General features: G+C 35.7%; 2 protein-coding genes across 2 annotated transcripts; one reads left to right on the forward strand and one right to left on the reverse strand.

Annotated features, from left to right (window-relative positions):
• Window positions 1–2114: 2114 nt before the first annotated feature.
• Window positions 2115–4042, reverse strand: LOC116006143 (40S ribosomal protein S11-like). The gene is made up of 6 exons (XM_031246423.1): window positions 3925–4042; window positions 3753–3793; window positions 3489–3589; window positions 2695–2839; window positions 2522–2611; window positions 2115–2433 (listed from the first exon to the last, which is right to left on the reverse strand). Exons 1-6 carry the CDS (start codon window positions 3934–3936, stop codon window positions 2346–2348), a joined length of 477 nt encoding a protein of 158 aa, XP_031102283.1. The 5' UTR covers window positions 3937–4042; the 3' UTR covers window positions 2115–2345.
• A 17967-nt stretch (window positions 4043–22009) lies between these two features.
• LOC116005850 lies at window positions 22010–22753 on the forward strand. Its single transcript, XM_031246087.1, has one exon. It carries the CDS (start codon window positions 22010–22012, stop codon window positions 22751–22753), a length of 744 nt encoding a protein of 247 aa, XP_031101947.1.
• Window positions 22754–23650: the final 897 nt, after the last annotated feature.

Below are 23650 nucleotides of genomic sequence, written 5' to 3' on the forward strand. Positions count from 1 at the left end.
AGACTTCATAAAATTGACCGATTGCCCCGACATGCGTTCATAAGTAGCAAGGCAGCCCTTAACAACTCTTTAATATACTATGGCATGTTTGATAAAATAGTTAGCCTATCAGTCAATTTTGTCTTATTTAACCACTATTAGCTATTTGACTTAGTTAAAAAAAACAATATAAATGTTTGGTTAATCAATTTTTTGTAACTTCAAAATGCTAAAATTCAAAAAGCTCCTCAAATCAACATTTTCAATTAACTTTTTAAGAAAAAGAAATTATATCAAATAGCTATTGCTAATTTACTGGACACCTTTCTACAATCAGCTAATGTTATCAACTAATTATACCCTATAACTCAATCAGCTAACAACTAACAGTCATATACCAAACAAGGCCCATGTCTATTTTTTGCAAGGTAGACCTGGGTCTACATTCACATACACTATATTCTATATTCACATACACTATACTCTACATTCACAATTTGTAAACTCCACATTCACACATTACAGGATTATATGTTTAGTAACTATACTCTACATTCACAATTTGTAAACTCCACATTCACACATTCAAAAACTCTATATTCACAGGTCCTATACTCCACATTCACAACTTGAGAATTCCACATTCACACATTACAGGGTTACAAGTTGCTAGAACTTATTAACTCTATTACATATTTACACATGCATAACCCTACATTCACGATTTCTATACTCCATATTCACAATTTGAAACCTCCACATTCACACATTTCTGGGCAACTCTACATTCACACAATCAAAAATCTACATTCACGATTTCTATACTCTACATTCACACATTTTTGGACAACTCTATATTCAGCAATATGTTTACTAAAAAAAAAAAAAAAAAAAAAAAAAAAAAAAAAACGACGTAGTTTTGGACCCAGTTCCACCTTAATTTGCCTTTTTAATATACTACATATACAAGAACATTCAATACATTAAAAACATTCAGTATACTAAGATTAACATTCATCTATATGAACCATCAACCATTGTCCTAGTATAATTCACGGTCTCAATCCGTCAACATAATTTAGGTCATAAAAAGACCAAATTCATAATAGCAACTATGACTCAAATTATGTTGACCCGACCGGTCTTGTATGAGACAGTAGTTTTTGCCATTCTAAAATGCCCATATCCAAAAATTCTTAAATTATGTCTCGACGGGGGGAAGGGTGGTGATTTGGTGATAATTTACAGCAAAATAGGAAGAAACATCACAATAATTGTAATACCAAACTTGGTCCAATTTCTGACTTCTACGAGATAGGAGATAAGTACAAAATAGTGAAAATACAAACTACGTTTGGTTATTGACGGATTCGTCGTTTTCAGCGTTTTGACCAGTGGTCAAAACGCTGAAAATATGTTTGGTTAATGGCGGTTTGGAACAGCGGATCTGCTCCAAACCGCCAACTTGCAACACGCTGTAATTAGCAGCGTGTTGCATTGGCGCGCTTTGGGGATTTCCCCAAAACGCCATGGTACATTTAAAAAAATAAAAATAAAAATTAAGGAGCAGCTCCAACTAAGGAGCCTGCCTCCGTTAATTAAGCGAAATGTGGAGCCTTGAGGTAGGAGCCTCAAGGCTCCACTCCTCACTTATCCCACTCCTCACTTATCCCATCGATGTGGGATAAGTGAGGGTTTAGGGGAGCCGCTGTGTGCGGCTCCCCTTTACTTTTTATTTTTTATTTTTTTATTCAAAAACATTATTATTACTATTATTATTAAATTCTTTTTTTTATTTTTTATTTAAAAAAATTATTATTATTATTAAATATATGTATACCCTTTTGATCATTTACATGTTAACCGCTAATCTAAACAGTTAATTTTACCAAACATCTTTTTACAAACCACTAATACATTCCGCTGGTCAAACTTGCTAATACAATTTGCTATTTTATAATCGCTAACACAATCCGCTACCGCTAACCCCTAACCGCTGATAACCAAACAAGCCCAGAATCAATAAGTGCGTATTCTCTCACTAGAAGGCTCAAATTATTCAGCCCACAGATATTTTAAAGGAACAAGTCAAAATTAGTATATGTATTAAAATTCTCTTGCCATCACACCGGAGAAACAACAATCCCATAATAGATCACATTACCAATTTGAAGGATTTCAACCAATTTTTACTGAAGCTGAGTGTCATGAAAACACTTGAGTATATAAAACAAACGAAAAAAAAAGTAGCACAAAAATTTAAGCCTTCCATGGCAAGTACATAGAGAAAACTTTGACTCAGTTTTGCATAGTCTAAATACCAAGCATTCTTCTAATACTTTAACAATAATACACCAGAAACAAGTTTACATCCCAGTGAAGGCCTTTTTCCCTCCACCTGACCCTGCAGGAATAACCTTCAACACGTTGAACCTCACAGTTTTGGACAGCGGCCTGTTAAAACACAAAAATAAATGTCAAATTTGTATTATACTAATGCAGAAGACAATGGTATTGGGAATTAATAAGCTCTGATCTTCACCTGCACTGGCCAATGATAACATGATCTCCCTCTTTCACACGGAAGCATGGAGAAGCATGAGCAGCAATGTTTGAGTGTCGCTTCTCATATCTGAAAATAACACATCATCACACTTGTTTTCTAAATAAAGGGCGTGCAACTATTGAAACAACAGAAAGTGACAAGCCTTGCACCTCTGATACTTCTTGACAAAATGGAGGTAGTTGCGGCGAACAATGATAGTTCTTGTCATCTTTGCACTGTGGCATGTGCCAGCAAGGATTCTACCTCTAATAGAAACAGTGCCGGTGAATGGACACTTCTTATCAATATAGGCCCCTATAACCAGATAGACAAAAGCTCTTAAAGGATAGAACTAAAAGCATATCACTAGTAAAAAGATTGGACAATGAGTTAAAAATCACATTACATGCTTGAAAAAGAACAGAGGGCAAAATATGCAATTTCAATGAATTAAATAGAGGATCTGCTGGGCAGAAAGTAATTTAAATCCAAAAGTTAAGCAGATGATAGACTTCTATCTTTTAGATGCACCACAATGACAAACCATTACTAAAACTATAAATTTTATGCAGGAGGAAATCAGACTTATTAAGAGGAAAGTATGTCTTAGAAAACAAATAATTGCAATTACATATTTATTATCCCAAATACTAAACAAAAGATTCCCACTTGAATTAGAAACTAAATTTAACAAATGTTCTTGAAACTACATTCGTTTAACACAAGTTACCATTGTAATTTCACAATTCTGAAAAATATATATTGTTGACCAAGTACATGGAGCATAAAACATGAACATAATAACAGTTTTCTGAATAGAATACACCAAAGAGCAAAATAATAATGTATATTTTTGGATCAGAGCCTCATAAGTTCAGAAATTATTACAAACCAGCAATGAAAAGTATCACAACTTCTCAACCTAACTTCACTGTCAACTGTAAGTGTTATAGATAGAACTAACCTTCAATAGCCTCGCGTGGAGTCTTGAACCCTAGCCCGATACTCTTCCAGTAGCGATTTCCTCCCTTCCCGGGCCGTTTTCCTTTTCCAGTCTTCTTCGAGCTGCAGATTAAGATCCAAATGCAAATCTTAAACGACGTTGTTTCCAGCTTACAACACATAGATAAACGTATTGCCTTATTTATATCAGCAGCAGTATCATTATCATTAAGATATGCATTATATGTAGTATAATTGCATAAATGCAAGTTTAAATAAATTATACCTGAGAAACACTCCAGGCTGTTTCAAGAAAGCCTTCTCGGTCTGCAACACAGAGTACTTCCGTGAGATTCCGCCATAAACTCGTAACCATATATATGAATGTGGATATACATTCTAAAGGGCTTAAATATGTACACAAGCATAAACACAGAAAACGAGGAAGATGAGGATACCTGTTCTGCCATTCTGAAGCTACCAAGTCCAGTAAAGATTTCGAGGGTGAAAGGAGAAGGGTAGCCGGCAACTCAAACACAGAGCGATGCAAGAGAGAGTAGAAGTAGGGGAACTACAAAGCTTTTATGTCTGGTAACCCTAAGTCCGCCTGTCTACTCCATTGGGCTTTGGGGCATTTTGCATTTGAAAATGGGCCATCCGGACTAACGCGAAACCCATTCCATATTACTTCAGGTTTTGCATTGCAAAATGGGCCACACCGGAAAGCCTTTCCAGATGGGCTTTTATGCAACGTTGTTATACCATGGTCTCCAAGGACAAACTATGCTATGGACTTGGGTCCATCTTGTAACGTGGACTTAGGTCTATGTTCATAATTTAAAAGTTTTATATTTATAATTTTAGAACTCTATGTTCACAGTTTTAGAACGCTACATTCACAATTTAAATTTTAATATAAAAAATTACATTATTCAATATTCACAAATTTTGAACTCTGTATTCACAATTTTGTTATATAGATTCAAAAATTGTGTCATACTATTGAATATAGAGTTATGAAGTTGTGAACATAGAGTTCAAAATTTGTGAATATAAAACACTAAAATTGTGAACGTGGACCTGAGACCGGGTTATTATGCCATGGACCAGGGTCCACCTTGCAAGGTGGACCTGGTTCTATATTCACAATTGCATAACTCTATGTTCACAATTTCATAACCTCATGTTCACAATTTCATAACTCTACGTTTATGTTTTTATAACTTCATGTTCACAATTTCATAATTTCATGTTCACAATTTTATAACTCTATGTTCACAATTTTATAACACTATGTTCACAATTTCATAATTCTATGTTTACAATTTCATAACTCTATGTTCAACAATATCAAAGTTCTATGTTCAACAACATAACACGACTTTTGAATCTATATAATAAAATTGTGAATATAGAATTCAAAAGTTGTGAATATTGAGCAATGTAATTTTGTATATTGAGTTCTAAAATTGTGAACATAAAATTTTAAATTTATAAACTTGGAGTTCTAAATTTGTGAACATAGACTCGAGTCCACCGTGCAAGGTGGACCCGGCTCCATAGCATAATTTGCCGCTGCGAGAAGGTGAGAAGTTGAGTGAGATCTCCATAGCACGACAAATTATGCTATGGACCTGGGTCCATATTCACAATTTTAGAACTCTATGTTTACAATTTTAGATTTCAATATACAAAATTACATCACTCAATATTCATAATATTTGAACTCTATATTCACAATTTTGTTATATAGATTCAAAAATTGTGTTATACTGTTGAATATAGAGTTATGAAATTGTGAATATAGAGTTATGAAAGTGTAAATATAGAGTTATGTAATTGTGAATATAGAATTCTAAAATTGTGAATATAGAATTTTAAAATTGTTAATATAGAGTTCTCAAATTGTGAACATATCTGAAAGGTAGACCCAAGTATATGGCATAACAATCGCGCACTGTTCTAAAAATTTGTCAAAAGAAAAAAAGAAGAAGAAGAAAGAATTGGGATTGAGGTTTGTCCTTGGCGGGGCAAACAAAAAATAATTTTTTTTAAAAAAAACCCTGACTTTGGCGGGTCCACAAAAATCTAGCTGATTATGGCCCATCGGAAACCCGTTGAGGCTTGGCCTGAAAAAAAAAAAAAAAAAAAAAGGCAAAAGAGGCTTACATCAACACCTACTATGGCCAAATGGATTTTTTAAAAAAATTTTTTAATTTAAAAAAAAAAAGATTAAAAGTGAAGTGAACTTACACCTATAAATTAGGACTAAAAGTAGAATTAACTCATTTAAAAAGGATCATAAAATTGGAAGTAGAAAGAAATCCAATGACAAGGATGGGGACACTGGAAAAGTATTATGATTGAAGAGATTTGGGGCTTATGAATTACTATAACAATGCACATAGTGTGTATATTTCTGACAATTATATTCTTAGTTACTAAATTCTGAGAATTATACATCTGGTGATCCTCCATCATCTTTGCTTCTATCCTCAGCAGCATCAGCAACATTTGTTTCTTCAATGCTATTACCTGAAACAAAAAATATTAGACCACAAGAAGAAGAAGAAGAAGTAAATGAAGAATATATATATATATATATATATATATATATATATATACCTGCAGGAGCAGGAGCAGGAGCAGTAGCATTTGGCATTGGCAGTTGAGCAGAATTTCCCAAACTAACATTCATGAGAGAAGCAACAGGAGCAGGTTGGTCCCTGGATGAGCCTCTATTTCTAACACTCAGAGCAGCGGCATGGCGCAGATCCCTAATCAAGCCATTCAAGCGGGCAGCCCGTCTATGTTTTGATATGACCACAAGCATAGCATATATAGAGAGGAGTAAAGCAGAGACAATCTGCAGCCATATCAAAGCTTAATTACTATTTTTAATTTGAGTAACAAATAATCTATATATTATTATGAAATAATAATATTAATACTAATAATATAAATATTTATAGTAATAATAATAAGAAAGCCGAGAGCAAAGAAAGAAGAAGCTAATGATATTTGATGAGTGATGATTCTAGTGTAAAAATTACAGAGTTAAGGGGGGGTATTTATAGTGTTCAGAAATGAATAAACAAATATTAAATGTACAGTAATAAACACATAATTGTGCCAGTCTAGTTGGATAAGTCTGAAGCCTAAAAGCTAAGCCTCTCCTGAATTCTCGTGTTCAAATCCTGTAGGCTCCACCTAATTTTGTTGTTTAGCTGATTGGATTGTTGCTCAAGACTTCCAGTAAGCAGTTATATACACATAGACATAACATCAATAGCAATAGTGTATGCAGTTTAATGGATGGACTCCCAACATATGAACAAGAGGTCAAGAGCTCGAATCCTTGCTTGGACATTCACTATTTTGTTTTATTTCATAACACTCCCCCTTGGATGTCCAAAGGAGGAACATTATATTGCCTCGTTAAAAACCTTACCAAAGAAAAACCCAGTGGGAAAAAAAAACTTTGGTTAAGGAAAAAAGAGTACAATAATATGCTCCCCCTGTTTATGACATCACTGAAGATCTTTGAGATGACGCATACCGATTCCACGAACTAATTTCTTGAACGTAGTTGTGGGTAGCGCTTTGGTGAACAAATCAGCTAAGTTGTCACATGAACGAATTTGTTGAATATTGATCTCATTTTTCTTCTGAAGGTCGTGAGTGAAGAAAAACTTTGGCGAAATGTGCTTTATTCTGTCTCCCTTGATGTATCCTTCCTTCAACTGAGCGATGCATGCTGCATTGTCCTCATATATGGTTGTTGCTGTATTATCCACAGATAGATCACATGCTCTTCTGATGTATCGAGTAATTGATCTAAGCCACACACATTCTCGACTTGCTTCATGAATAGCGATTAGCTCAGCATGGTTTGAAGAAGTGGCAACCAATGTTTGTTTAGTGGAACGCCAAGATATGGCAGCACCTGCACTCATAAATAAATAACCAGTTTGGGATCGCGCTTTATGCGGATCCGAAAGATATCCAGCATCTGCGTATCCATCCAACTCCAATTTGGAATCTTTTTCATAAAATAGTCCCAAATCAATTGTTCCTTGGAGGTAACGCAATATATGTTTTATGCCATTCCAGTGCCTTTGTGTTGGACAAGAACTATATCTTGCTAATAGATTAACAGAAAATGCAATATCAGGCCTTGTGTTATTAGCAAGATACATTAGTGCACCTATTGCACTAAGATATGGCACTTCCGGACCAACGATTTCTTCATCATCTTCCTTAGGTCGGAAAGGATAATTTTTCATCTCAAGGGATCGAACAACCATTGGACTGCTCAAATTTTTCATCTCAAGGGATCGAACAACCATTGGACTGCTCAATGGATATGCTTTGTCCATATAAAATCTCTCAAGGACTCTTTTGGTATAATTTGATTGATGGACAAATCTCTCAAGGACTCTTTTGGTATAATTTGATTGATGGACAAATATCCCTTTATCCAAATGTTCAATCTGTAGGCCCAAACAGAATTTTGTTTTTCCAAGATCTTTCATCTCAAATTCCCTTTTCAAATAATCTGCTGTTTTTGGGATTTCATCAGGAGTCCCGATGATGTTTAAATCATCAACATAAACAGCGATTATAACAAATCCATGATTAGATCTTTTTATAAAAACACATGGACAAATTGGATCATTAGTATAACCTTCTTTTAGTAAGTATTCACTAAGTCGGTTATACCACATGCGCCCTGATTGTTTCAGTCCGTATAAAGATCTTTGTAACTTTATCGAATAAAGTTCTCGAGGACTTGTTTTATGCCTTTCCGGCATTTTCAATCCTTCAGGGACTTTCATGTATATGTCACTATCAAGTGAGCCATACAGATAAGCTGTTACAACATCCATTAGTTGCATATTTAGCCTTTCATGCACAGTTAGGCTAATGAGGTATCTTAATGTTACAGCATCCACTACAGGGGAATATGTTTCATCATAATCGATACCTGGTCTTTGAGAGAATCCTTGAGCCACGAGTCTTGCTTTGTACCTTGTGACCTCATTTTTCTCATTTCTTTTTCGGACAAAGACCCATTTGCAACCCACAGCTTTTACCTTTTCAGGTGTTCGAATGATTGGGCCAAATACCTTTCGTTTTTCAAGAGAATTCAATTCTGCTTGCATTGCTTCTTTCCATTTAGGCCAATCGTCCCTATTTTGACATTCATGAATGAATCTTGGTTCTTGATCCATCTCATCATTCATGATACTTAATGCTACATTATATGCAAAATAAGCATTCAAACTAACTTCACTTCTATTGCATATATCTTTAGCATTAGTATAATTTATCAACATTTCTTCATTTTTCTCAATTTCTGGCGAATGAATTTCTCCAGGGATCTCATTCCCTTCAGATTCATTTCTTTGATTTTTCTCATGAATGTCCTTATTCTCACTAAGATCATTCTTTGTATTGACCTTTCTTTTTCGAGGATTTTTATCCTTCGAACCAATAGGTCTTCCGCGCTTCAGGCGTACTTGAGATTCATTTCCAGTTTGATCTTTTGGAATGTCAATACTAGCAGGGACATTAGCTGCTGGGATATGAGATTTTGTTACCCTTTTCGGATCAGCAAATGCATCCGGCAGTTTATTTGCCAATTCTCGCAAATGAATTATCCTTTGAACTTCTTGTTCACATTGTTGAGTTCTAGGATCTAGATGAAGCAATGATGGAGTATTCCATGTTATTATTCTTTCCACAACTTTATTTTCTTCTCTTAATGTTGGAAAGAATGCTTCATCAATATGGCAATCTGCAAATCGTGCAGTAAACACATCTCCCGTTAATGGCTCCAAATATTTAATTATAGAGGGAGATTCATATCCAACATATATTCCTAATCTCCTTTGAGGACCCATTTTAGTCCGTTGCGGTGGAGCAATAGGAACATATACTGCACAACCAAATGTTCTCAAATGAGAAATATTAGGTTCCTGACCAAAGGCTAATTGCAATGGAGAATACTTATGATAACTTGTGGGCCTAATACGAATTAGGGCTGCTGCATGCAAAATTGCATGCCCCCATACATTTGATGGGAGTTTACTTTTCATAAGTAATGGTCTAGCTATTAATTGTAGCCTTTTGATAAGTGATTCTGCTAGACCATTTTGCGTGTGAACATGCGCTACTGGATGTTCAATATCAATCCCAAGTGATATACAATAATTGTCAAAAGCTTGGGATGTAAATTCTCCAGCATTATCCATTCGGATTGATTTAATTGGATGGTCGGGAAAATGTGCTTGTAGCCTTATTATTTGAGCAAGCAATCTCGCAAATGCCATATTACGAGATGATAATAAGCACACATGTGACCATCTTGTTGACGCATCAATTAGGACCATAAAATATTTAAATGGTCCACAATGTGGATGTATAGGTCCACATATATCACCTTGAATGCGTTCTAGAAATGCAGGTGATTCAAAACCAACTTTGGTTGTTGATGGTCTTATAATCAATTTCCCTTGAGAACATGCAGAACAGAAGAATTCATTTCCTTGAAATATTTTATGTTCCTTCAAGGTATGGCCATTTGTATTTTCAATTATTTTTCTCATCATCACGTATCCAGGATGACCCAAGCGGTCGTGCCAAATCTTAAAATCAGTTAAATTAGTAAACCTTTCGTTTACACTAAGATTGGCTTCAATGACATTTATTTTTGTGCAATATAAACCAGAGGGAAGTGCATGGAATTTTTCCATCACATATTTCTTTCCCGATATTGCCTTTATAATTTGAAGGAATTCTTGATTCACTTCCTTAACAGTCTCAACATGATATCCATTACTTCGGATATCCTTAAAGCTTAGCAAATTTCTATGAGACTTTGGAGAGAACAATGCATTATCAATCATCAATTTTGTTCCTCCAGGCAATAATATATTGGCTCTTCCAAAGCCTTCAATCATTTTTGCACTACCACTTATTGTAGTGACAAATGCCTCATTTCTTTTCAACAGGCAAAAATATTTTGCATTTTTAAGAATTGTATGTGTAGTTGCACAATCCACAATACATACATCTTCTTCATTTGCCTTGGATTTAACCACAAGTGATGATGTATTCATTTCTTCAAGCAAAGAGATAGATTTTATTAGATATATTACAAAAGCAGTACAACAAAAGTACAACAGAAAGATCTAAACGATCTTAAACATGCAAGCTTAGAAATATTAACAAAAAGATCTTAACGATCTTAAAGATACAACAAGCTTGAAACATTAATTTAGATTTTCAACTGGCCCAAGATAATCTTCAACATCCAACTGTGTGTCAACAAAATCGTCTTCCATAAAAACATTGTTGGACTCTATATTTGCTTTTCCTTTCAGGGATGCCTGATAGAGGTCCACAAAGTGCTTTGATGTATGACAAACGCGCTCCCAATGGCCAGTCATGCCACAACGATAACATATGCTTTCAGTACGTTTGGAATAATTTTCACGTTTGTCCTTATCATGTTTTGCACCACTACTTTCCCCTTTTCGATGGTAATTTTTATTCTTGGAATTGTAACCACCGCGACGATTTTGTCCACTACCAGGATTATAACCACGATATCTTCCATTTCCCCGTCTACGGCTATGGCCACGGCCATGGCCCTTAGCATTATTATTATTAGACACACTATTCACCTCGGGGAATGGGATTGAGCCAGTAGGACGTGTTTCGTGGTTTTTTAACAACAGCTCATTATTTTGTTCAGCCACCAGAAGACATGAAATCAACTGGGAATATTTAGTAAAACCCTTCTCTCTATATTGCTGTTGTAGCACCATATTCGATGCATGAAAAGTAGAGAAGGTTTTTTCAAGCATATCATCATCAGTGATTTTCTCCCCACATAACAACAACTGAGAGCTTATTTTAAACATAGCAGAATTATATTCGCTCACAGTTTTAAAATCTTGCAAACGCAAGTGAAGCCAATCATAACGGGCTTTTGGGAGAATTACTGTCCTTTGGTGGTCATATCTTTCTTTCAAATTTTTCCAGAGTTCAGAGGGTTCTTTCACAGTAAGATATTCATCTTTCAACCCTTGGTCAAGGTGATGGCGAATGAAAATCATTGCCTTTGCTCGATCTTGAATCGAGGCATCATTATTTTCTTTAATAGTTTCACCGAGACCCTTTGCATTTAGATGCATTTCAACATCTAATACCCATGACAGGTAATTTTTTCCAGATATATCAAGTCCCACAAATTCAAGATTTGTAAGGTTTGACATATTGGTAATATTATATAAAATATAAAATATTACGTAGTATAAAATAAAATATGTAAAGAAATATTACCTAAGTGATGGTTGAACCCGAGTCCTCGTGCTGATAACGTATTATGAAATAATAATATTAATACTAATAATATAAATATTTATAGTAATAATAATAAGAAAGCCGAGAGCAAAGAAAGAAGAAGCTAATGATATTTGATGAGTGATGATTCTAGTGTAAAAATTACAGAGTTAAGGGGGGTATTTATAGTGTTCAGAAATGAATAAACAAATATTAAATGTACAGTAATAAACACATAATTGTGCCAGTCTAGTTGGATAAGTCTGAAGCCTAAAAGCTGAGCCTCTCCTGAATTCCCGTGTTCGAATCTTGTAGGCTCCACCTAATTTTGTTGTTTAGCTGATTGGATTGTTGCTCAAGACTTCCAGTAAGCAGTTATATACACATAGACATAACATCAATAGCAATAGTGTATGCAGTTTAATGGATGGACTCCCAACATATGAACAAGAGGTCAAGAGCTCGAATCCTTGCTTGGACATTCACTATTTTGTTTTATTTCATAACATATATATATATATATAGGGTTGCACTCCCATGCGAATTGTCGCCCAGGTAAGAAATGAGAACGCTCCACAACCATCCACGTGTCCGAATCAGATGCAATTTTAAAAAAATGACGCGGTGACATTTTCGTAAATAACTGGAACTTTGATGCACCTAGTTTCACAAGTGCACCTAGTTTCACTTAAAAGTGCACATATTTTCGGACCTATTTTCATTTACAAGTGCAAGTAATTTACCTTGTTAATATTCATGCACCTATTTTCGCAAATACTTTCACTTACAAATGCAAGTAATTTACGTTGTTAATATTCATGCACCTGGGTGCAACCTAGTTATAACATTAGGTGCACCTAGTTATAACATTAGGTGCACTTAGTATTGATACTCAATGTACATTCACTTGCACCTGTAATATATTTTATTTGCATCTGCAATACATTTTACTTGCACTTGTGCAAGTAATTTACTTTGGTAACATTCATGCACCTACGTGCAACCAATGTGCACCTAGTTATAACATTAGGTGCACCTAGTTATAACATTAGGTGGACTTAGTATTGATGCTCAGTGTACAATTTACTTGTACTTGTAATACATTTTACTTGCACGTGTGCACCTATTTTCACTTACAAATGCAAGTAATTTACTTTGTTAACATTTATGTATCTGGGTGCACCTAAGTGCATCTAGTTATAACTATATGTGCACCTAGTTATAACGTTATGTGCAACTACATCCCGGACACGTGGCGCGCTGTGATTCGTCCGCATTTCTCTCCTGGGCGGCCACGCATTTGAACGCGATCCTATATATATATATATATATATATATACACGTACTTACCTGAGTTATCATAGGGAGCTGTTGAGATAGATTGGAAGCTCTATTATTAAACTCATCAGAAGAACTCTCTGCATCATCCATCAATTAGTTGTTAATCTCCATAAATAAATAAACAAATCATAGAGGGCTTAGTCGAACAAATAAACCTTGAGGATCAGAAGTAGTAGTCACAATGAGAAGCAGAGTGTCACCATCTTCCACATCTATATCATTATGTTAGGGATATATTCAATTCTTCTAACATAACATAAGTGCTGTAGTAAAAGCTAGCTAGCAAAGCAACTTAGCTTGTCAGCACTGAAAACATACATTTTCACATGAGAAAATTAAAGTTGCAGAACATTAAACAAACAAACTGAAACAAAAACACTAGAGATATCGTCATCAATTGTAAAACAAACACTACAAAGCAGAGTGATGCATGGATACGGTAATCTGAAAGCTGTTTATCATCACTCAAAGCTTTTCCACGGAAGATAAGGCGTTGATGCTCTGCCAAAACACCAGTAACCAATGTAACTTCTTCCTTCAACGCACCAACTCCGACCTATCATATCATATCGTACCAAACTAAATAATTAATTAAATTAACTAATCAACAAGAAATTAAAGCATATGTTAACTAATCAAGAAGAAATGTTGGTGTTTACACGTTTATCTATTCGCAATGTTGGTGTTTGGCGGCAGAACATTGTCTTAATCTTGATCTCTATGGCATCATTATTTTCAGAAATCTTTATCTCATCATTCCCATTTTTATCCATCTTCACCTCTTCTTTCTGATATTATCTACGCTGGCCTCAAACATGTATAACAGTTAGAACACTCTCAGAAATTTGCAATACCAAAGACAATATATATATATATATTCTCAAAGCTAGAAACAGTTAGAACAATCTCAGAAATGCAAGAAACTGATCGAATACAGCCTTTGCATTCATATACACTCAACTCATCCAATGAAGCCCACAATACTAAATCATTTCCATTATTTGTACAATAATCTGAACAAGAATCTCGTCAATCACCAATAATATATTTTGTCAGAAAAACCAAAGATTCAATCATGCATGATTTTAGTATATATAGAGCAGCAGCATTCATTATCGGAAGGATGAAAGATACAGAAAAATTAAAGAGAGGTACCTGAAAGAAGAGGGTTACGGAAACGAAAATCTAACGGGCCGGGGATATAGTCAGCGAGCAAGAAAGGTGGCCAGGCGGATATCTTACACTTTAATTTGCCCTCAATTTATATCATTGTAAAATACACCTATTGTGTATCACCTTATTACATACGAGTACGCGAGTACGCGCTTTCTGCGCTTAATGTATTTCTCTAAATAATGATCCTAATTATTAAATATTATACTAAACCAAATAGATATTACTATAAAGTACTCCGTACCATGCGCGTTATTTTTTCACTATTATTATCGTGCACATGCATCTGCTATATATTTTCTTATTTTCTTCAATAATAATAATATATATATACATTATATATATTGGAGTGATATGTTAGTTATTCCCTAAATTATAAATATAAAATTTATAAAAATATTTTACATTATTAATATTTACAATAATTTAAATATCTAAAATCTAAATAAATTTAAAATTTTAATATAAACTATTAATATTGGGCACATATTTTTGCTAAAAAAAAAAACTAGTATATATGATAAACACTAATTTTATATTTAATTTAGATTAGTTCTTATAATAAATTAGTTTTATTTATTTAACATTATATTTATTTTGAACTTTATTTTATATTTTTTACTAATATAATAATTATTTGAATAATTAAGCTTAATGATTATTTTGAGCTATTAGAATTGTACAGTCGTTTTACGGTGGACCATGATCCACAATGCATTGTGGACCATGGTCACAAAACGACGCCGTTTTAGTAAGTAGGAGAAACGACTGCCGTAAATCTTAACGTAGCTCCGTAACTGATATTACAGTTAATCTTAAAAGATACTGCCTCACATTTGTTTTTATATTATCGAATGAAACTGCAATTATATCGAAAAGGAACTACAGTTGTGTTGAAAGGGAACTGCAGTTGTGTTGAACTGATACTGAATAACAGTCACATTTTTTGGTGTATATTGTTCAATGAAACTGTAGTTATATCGAAATGATATTGTAGTTGTGTTGAAAGGAAACTGCAGTGTATTATAAAAGAAACTGTAGTTGAGTTGAAAGAAAACTGAATAACAATTTCACATATTTAAGTGTATGATGTCGAATGAAACTGCAGTTATATCAAAAAGGAACTGCAGTTGTGTTGAAAGGGAACTGCAGTTGCGCGGACCGGAGCCGTTTCAGCCGTTTGACTTCATTAATCAAAACGACGTCGTTTTGATGCGTGATCCACAGTAAAATTTGCGAGTATTGTACATATTGCTATTGTTATTATTATTATTATTAATAATAAGAGTCGGGCCTAGGTGGATTAAAGTGGACTCTTTGTTTTACTAATTTAATTTAACCCAACAAAGTCTATTTGTTTATTTTATTATGAAGACCAAGAACAATGTAAATTTAATTTCCCTTTTATGTTTTGAAAGCAATTTAAGCAAAAGTACCAAATTTCATTAGTTGCTTCAAACTATCAAAGATGATAGGAGGTAGTACATCAAACCAAGAACAACATTCAAACATGGAACAAGCTACTCTAGTTAAGACATGCATGTGCAACATTGTTCGTTGAGCGTCTGATAAAAGAGAAGATTAAATTAAATATACTTCTCGAAATATCCTTAATATTATCAATATATAAGCCTGACGGAACGGCAACCGAACCCTACCAGAGCTCTAGAATAACTTCTCTAGCATTTGTCTCTACTAAAACACGCTATATCCCAAGAGATTTAACCTATATAAGAGCTTCTCGAATGCCTAGAGCTTATGCTTCTTTCACAAGCTATTTACCCTTCCAAGGGATGCACTTGGCCGCAACGAACTCCCCCACATGATTTCTAATAACACATCAGAGACCCATTTTGTTGTTGGCAAAGTCAAAAGTCGCATCAACGTTAGCCTTTAGCCATCCTTCTTCAGGTTTGGTCCACTTCTCAATGTATTGCTCATTTGGTTGATGGGTAGTAAACCTGGGAGGTTGAGCTTGTCGCCAATCATCCAATAAACACATGGCTCTTTGAACTGTGATATGGAGGTTAGGAGAGCGATTCAGCCATAACTTCTCATTTCTAGCTTCCCAAATATCCCAACAAGTCATGATCAAGCGGCATCCCTTGTCTTTATCTAGATAAGAGAGGTTTTGAGCTGCCCACTCAGAAATGTTATTAAATCCCATCATGGAGATACCCAAATTAACATAATTCCAAAATGCTATGGCAAATACACATTCAACAAGTATATGTAAGGGATTTTCAATGGTTGCATCCCCATAAATACAATCATAATCACAGTTGACATTTCTTCTTCTTAAAGCATCTACTAGGAATATGTTGGTACAAACTCGATCTCCAGAAAAATTGTTTGACTTTTGACAGCACATTGAGGTTCAAGCATGTGATCCCCCAATTTTAAAAAACTGGAATATTTTAAAATAAACGAAATTTTTTATTCAAAAGATAGAATTCAAAGGTGGAAGAGAGAACCAAAATTTGAAACCAATGGATGCTACACCATGCTTAGGCAACCAACCAAGCCCAAATGCACATACTACAAAGGTTCTATCGCTAAATCCATTTGACTTATTATTGCAGCAGTTGTACTTATTAGTCACTGCTAGTATAAATACGAGACCCCTGTGACAAGTAGGGGACACACTCAAATCTTGTACTCAAACTCTTAGCAATTCAACTGCTACTTGTTTACTCATTTCCATAAATATATTCCAGTAAGATTATTACCTTCATTTCTTATGAATCATTGAAACAACTATGTTAAAAATAAAATAAAATAATATCCCAAGGTTGTTGGTTTTATTCAAATAGAAAAAAACTTTTGTTAGACCGTCTCAGAGATTATTGTCCATGAGACGGGTCGGGTTAAGATAAAAATGTAATACTTGTACTAGAAAATGTAAGAGTTAATTTCAGCAATGGTCCCCTGAGTATAGTGATTTTTCACATTTGGTCGTGGACTTTTAATTTGGACAATTTAAACACTTGGCTAAATTTTTTTTTTCCCAATGTTGGTCTTTCCGTCTGGTGGGTGTTAAGTCGACATCTATTTTAGGGGAAAATGCATCCTTTTAGGTCTTGAGTGTATAATTCTTCTTCATTCTCATCTCAAATGCGAAGTAAAGCTAAATCCCTAAAAAAAAAACACTCATTCCTTCTGATCGACAAAATCCCCAAATCTCCCAAACTAAAACCTTAATCGAAGAACGCATATTTAAAAGTATTTAGATTCTGGTCGAAGCGCGAAGAACGTTGATGGATTCGAGAGGAAAGCAAGCTAACTTTGGTTGCGATACTGGTCCACTAGGTAAAGTTTTGTCGCAAAACTGTTGGCAAATCTATTACGTATTATATGTTTTGTGCGTTGTTTATATGCTATAAGAGAACGAAATGGTAGAAGTGGGGACCAAATGTTTGTGTTCTTTATAATTGATGTGTGTGTTGTATATTGTGTTTCGTATAGGTATAGGTACATGTGGGTACTATTTTCTGTTTGAAAATGCTGTGTGGACTAATGTTTGTCTGGTTATGCATATGTTGGGGACCATTGTTGTTGTTGGTTGTGTTTTTTAAAAGCATTTACTGTAAAGCAGTCTAAAGTGCGCCATTATATGTTGTCTGTACTATAAAGTAGTTCTTGGTAGTATATAAAGTAGTCTAAAGTGCATTGAAAATTCTCATTCATTAATTTCAGAAATTTTTACTCTTAATGTGAGACATGGAGAAAGTATAAGTCAATCTTTACCTGCAAAATATTTGGGTATGCCATGGATGACAGTTTGAGGTACTTCATAGTGACTGAAGTAGGGTTGCAAGAATTGGTGACAGACTTTGAAGTTTGGAACTTACTTAGCCAAACTTGTAGTCCTAAGGTATTAGAAATCTGGATTGTTAAAGGAGGGGTTGGTGATGACGCAGATGAGTGTGATGTCAGTGAATAGAAGTCTGATGGTAGTGGCTTTGAGTGGTATGGCAATGGGGAAGAATCTGATGGCTGTGATGAGGATTACAATTCAGAGGACTTAGTGAATATAGATGTGCATGGTGATGATGAATTTGTTAAAAATATAGATGTTACTGCAGAGTTTAGTGGCTTAAGTAATGTACAACTCCAACCCAACAAGGTAATGTACAAGTTCAACCCCAACAAGGTGATGAAGTTAACTATTCTGATGAAGGGAACTTGGTAGGCAGTGATGGTGAGGTAAGAGGGTTGAAATGACAAAAGATTTTGAAAGACCTCGTACTTGACCTAAATTTGCCTTGGCATTGACCATTAAAGATAATGGGGACTTTAGAGAAGCTGTAACAAATTATGCTATCAAAGAGGGTAGGGAAATGAAATATGTAAAAAATGACAAAGTTGGATGTGTGGTGAAGTGCAAGCATGAGAGTTGCCCATGGCAAGTTACCTTTAGGTTTAATAAAGATGATAAATCTTCGAGGATAAGTGTGTTGAAGGACAAACATGATGGTTGTGTAAGGACTCAATACAATTCAATGGTCAATTCCACCATTGTTGCAAAAAGGTGGAAAGAACAAATTAAAGGAAACTTGGAATGGAAAACTAATGCCTTTTTAAAAAAAGTCCTAACTGATGACCATTACATCTTGAGTAAGAAGCAAGCATGGAGCGCATTAGTCAAAGCTAAAGGTGAAATTAAATATGAAGCAGAAGACTACTTCAATAAGATTTGGAGCTATTGTTTGGAAGTACAAAGAATTAATCCTAATTGTACTTGTGTGGTAAAGTTGAGTGATATGGAAGAGGATGGAAAGAAGAGATTTTTGAGGATGTATATCTGTTGGGAAGTTACAAGGGAAGGGTTTATGCACTGTAACAGAATAATTGGTCTAGATGAGTGTCATTTGAAGTGTAAAACTGGAGGGCAATTGTTGCCAGCGGTAGGAATAGATGGAAGTAAAAGTATATTCCCTATAGCCTATGCAATTGTAGAAGGTGAGAACAAGGAATCTTGGACTTAGTTTTAGAATTACTAAAGAAAGACTTGCATATTGATCCCATAGCAGAGAATGACTTCACACTAATGTCAGATAAGCACTTGCACAATAACATGAGGGTGGCTGGTTTCACTGCAAATTCTATAAAGAATTCCTTGTGGAAAGAAGCTAGGGCCACTACAGTGAATAACTTTATAGCAGCATTATAAGAGTTAAGAAATCTGGATGAAGATGCATTTGCTTGGCTGGCTGATAAGCACCCATCAGACACGGTATAGATCCCACTTAACTAGAGTTGCCAATTGTGAAATCCTAGTCAATAACATCTTAGAATCATTCAATGCAATGATCTTGAGCAAGGGAAAACCTTGTGATTAACTGCTTGGAGATAATTAGAAAAAAAAATCATGCTAAGGCTATTTGACTCAAGAAGTAAGGCTGATGAATGGACATGAATAATTTGTCCAAGTATTGAGAAAAAATAGATGAGATTGAGAAGGTTACAGGTGGATTGATAAGATATCAGTGTGCTCCTATGTTGTTTGAGATAATTGGGGCACGTACTAGGCAGTACACTGTTGATTTGGGTAGGAGATGTTCTTGTAGGAAATGGGACCTAACTGGAATCCCTTGCCAGCATGAAGTGTGTGCAATATGGATAAAAAAAAATTGCAAAGGACCTATTTGGCATTATGTGGATTCTTGCTACTTAATTTCCACATACTTGAAAACATATGATGGATGTATAAAGCCTATGTCAGGGTATGAAGAGTGGCTTGCTACAAGTAGGCCACCTCCACTGCCACCATTGTATACTGAAAGGCCTAGAAAGTTGAGGATAAAGTCTGAAGGTGAGATAAGTAATAATGGTGCGTATTTGTCAAGGAACCATGTTAGTTTACATTGCACTAAATGTAAACAAAAGGGTCATAATAGAAGAAACTATCCAAAATACCCAGTCACAAAGCCAGTGAATTAGGTAAGATAGTTTCAATTCTAATTAATTTGAATAGATAATTACATAATTTGTTGTGGTTCGTAATATTATCATTTTGTAGGTTAGAAGAAGAAAATCAAGTTGCAGGTCAAAAGGAGTACCTCAAGTCCAAATTCCAGTAGCCACAACAAACTGTCTTGAAGGTGAACCTCAATTTGAGGTTGCAATTGAACTTCAACCTGATGTAATTACTCAAGTTATTCAACCTGAAGTTGAAGAGAATCAATAGGAGATACTAGATGAAGTCTTGGATGATCAATGACACCAAATCCTAATTCAGGCATATGACAATTGTAGAGGTATGTTATACTGATTTTACATGTGCCATCTAAATGCAAATATTTGACACTTATGTATTGTTGGAGTTTCACTAAGTAGCAGTGTTCAAATTCCAGCCAATGTTGTGGGAGAATCAATGCATGATAATGTTCCTGGTAAGTTTTAGTCATGTCCATTCCTGTGCACTTATAATTTGATGATTCGCACTTATAATTTGATGCTATGTGCAGTTTAACAACCCATTACAAGTGATGGAACCCAGGAAATAACAAGAAAAAGAAAAGGAAAAGCTCCAATGAAGTCAGCTAGGAAGAAAACAACAATTAGGAAGTATGGTACAAGATCATCAACCACATTCAAGTCAATATTCTCAGGGAATGACAAAGATCCAATCACTTTGGATTAATTGAAGTTTAGAAACTGTTTTTTGGATTAATTGAAGTTTAGAAACTAATTTTTTGGATAGTATATGATGTAGTCTAGTGACTTTTATGAACTATTAGGCATGGTTGAAAAAATCGCTAGACACTCGAGGAGCGCTTAGCTTTTATGACATCTAGGCGGGGGATTAATCGGTGGCTAGGCGCACATGTATTTTATTTTTATTTTTTAAAAATTTTTTGAAGTATTTTTAATTTTTTAAAAACTAATAATTATAAACTATATAATACTTTAATAGTTAATACTAAAATATTAAATATTGACCTAAAAAATATCTAGAGTTTGTACAAATTAGGGTTATTTCGCTCAAAACGATGTTGTTTTGAGTGAAATAACCCATTAAAAAAAAAGGAGCAATAGCTAATCGGCCGACTAGGCGGCTTAGGAGGTGCCTAGAAGGTTTAGTCGCGCCTAGGAGGCTTAGGCGGTCAGTGCCTAAGTGGCCTAGGCGGTGCTTAGGCGGCCTAGTCGATCGCCTAGCCGGCTAGCCGCCTAGACCACCATTTAATTAAGGTGATACGCTAGGCGGTCGACTGGCACATAGCGCCTAGTCGGCGATTAATCGACGCTTAAGCGCGATTTTTGCAACACTACTATTAGGTCACTAGCTTTGTTTTTAAGGCTATGCTTAGACAATTGCCTTTTGATGTGTAATGTGATCTTTCTAAATCCTTTTGATGTGTAATGGGATCTATCTACCTTTTGCTTTCTAATGGGATCTATCCTTCAATGTTAGAAATACAATTGTCAGATTATGGTATAGCAGTTTGCATTTTCTAGAACTGTATTTTCATTGGAGTAATTTTCATTGCAATGTGATTAGAATTGAAATACAATTGTATTGCTAAAACTTTTTCCCAACTCCACAGTTTTTTTTTTCTCTCTCACTTCCTTCGCGAGCTTGTCTGCTAGGGTTTACCTTTTCTGACCGCCGTTTTGTCTTTTTGCCGCTGTTCCTCGTCGATTTTCGTCTGTTTTATTGTCGATCCAGTTACCATGACGTCGCCCATGCAACCCGACTTATCCACCATGTGTGCGAACCTGACATTAGCTGACGTTGATGATGAAGATCTCACCATCCAGATAACGGACAATACTACGCTACATGCAAAGACTGATGATGAGATTTATGCTGTTGGCCGGCTTGTTACACAGAAGCCGGTTAGGTTTGCTTTTTTTCAGGATACGATGGCCAGGGTCTGGATGCCATCTATGGGGGTCAATATGACTGAACTCCAACCCAGGAAATACTTGTTCCGGTTCTATCATGAGAAGGATATCTCCCGCGTTATCACGGAGGGGCCGTGGACTTACGAACAAAACCTGTTGATTATGAAGAGGGTTCAACCGGGTGAGGACCCCGAATCCATACCTCTTACACATGCGGAGTTTTGGATCCAGGTACACTCTCTACCCGTTGGTTTTCGTTCAGAAGTAGTGGTCACGATGATTGGTTCTTTCTTGGGTACGCTGATACAAGTTGATGATCGCAATTTTGATGGCTTAATGAGAATGTTCTATCGTGTTCGAGTAGCAATTGATGTCGCAAAGCCCCTTAAAAAACAGATGAAACTTAAGAAGGATAATGGGGATTGGGCGTTCATTGATTTCAAATACGAGCGGCTACCCACGTTCTACTTTCTGTGTGGGGTGATTGGACATGGAGATAAATTCTGCCCTAAAGATGTTGATGTCACTGCTGGGAAGCCCTATGGAGCGTGGATGAGGGCTGGTTCGTGACGGGGAGTACCTACTACGGGTCAGCGTTGGATTCCTCCACAATCCACAGCCGAGCGTAAAAAGTGGAACTCGCCGGTGATGGGGAGTGTTTTAGATGCCCAAACCTGTGATGATGGAGATACTAGTACGGAGGCCGTAACTGCACCGGGTGCTATTGTTAAGGCAGTGAGCAATGCCATCATACCGGAGGTGGTGCTTAATGATCAGAAACGAAAACGAACAGAATGTGATATTCCAAGGAACGATCATTCTGTAGGTGATACCACTAGTGTAGAAGGTGAGTTTTCAGCTATGGAATGTGAGACATCTGGGTCAAAAAATGGGGTGGTGGCGGGTCTTGCGGAGCAAGCCTGCCTAGAATCATGAGTCTGCTATCGTGGAATTGTCGGGGGCTTGGCAACCAGTCGGCAATTCGAATCTTGGCGGATCTTGTCCGCGATAAGAGGCCGAATGTTATTTTTTTAATGGAGACTTTTGTTGACAAGAATAAGATGGAACGAATTCGTGTGCAGCTTGGCTTTGCTAATCTTTTTGTTGTGGACGCTGTTGGACATCAAGGAGGCCTGGCTCTACTCTGGTCTAATAGTGTTAATCTTAAAGTAACAGGCTTTTCGCATAATCATATTGATACGAAGCTGTCTTTGGACGAGGGTGGACCTTCTTGGCGTTTTACGGGGTATTATGGCTATCCCGAGAGAAGTAGGAGGAAGGATGCATGGCAGATGTTACGTATGCTAGCAAATCAAAGCTCACTACCGTGGGTTATTATGGGCGACTATAATGATATCCTACACCAATCAGAGAAAAATGGACGTAACCCACATCCGGAATGGTTGATATCAGGCTTCAGAGAATCGATTATGGACTGTGGCTTACAGGATTTTCCTTTTGGCGGAC

The sequence above is a fragment of the Ipomoea triloba genome, chromosome 15 (assembly GCF_003576645.1).
Source record: "Ipomoea triloba cultivar NCNSP0323 chromosome 15, ASM357664v1".
Taxonomy (NCBI): Eukaryota; Viridiplantae; Streptophyta; class Magnoliopsida; order Solanales; family Convolvulaceae; genus Ipomoea; species Ipomoea triloba.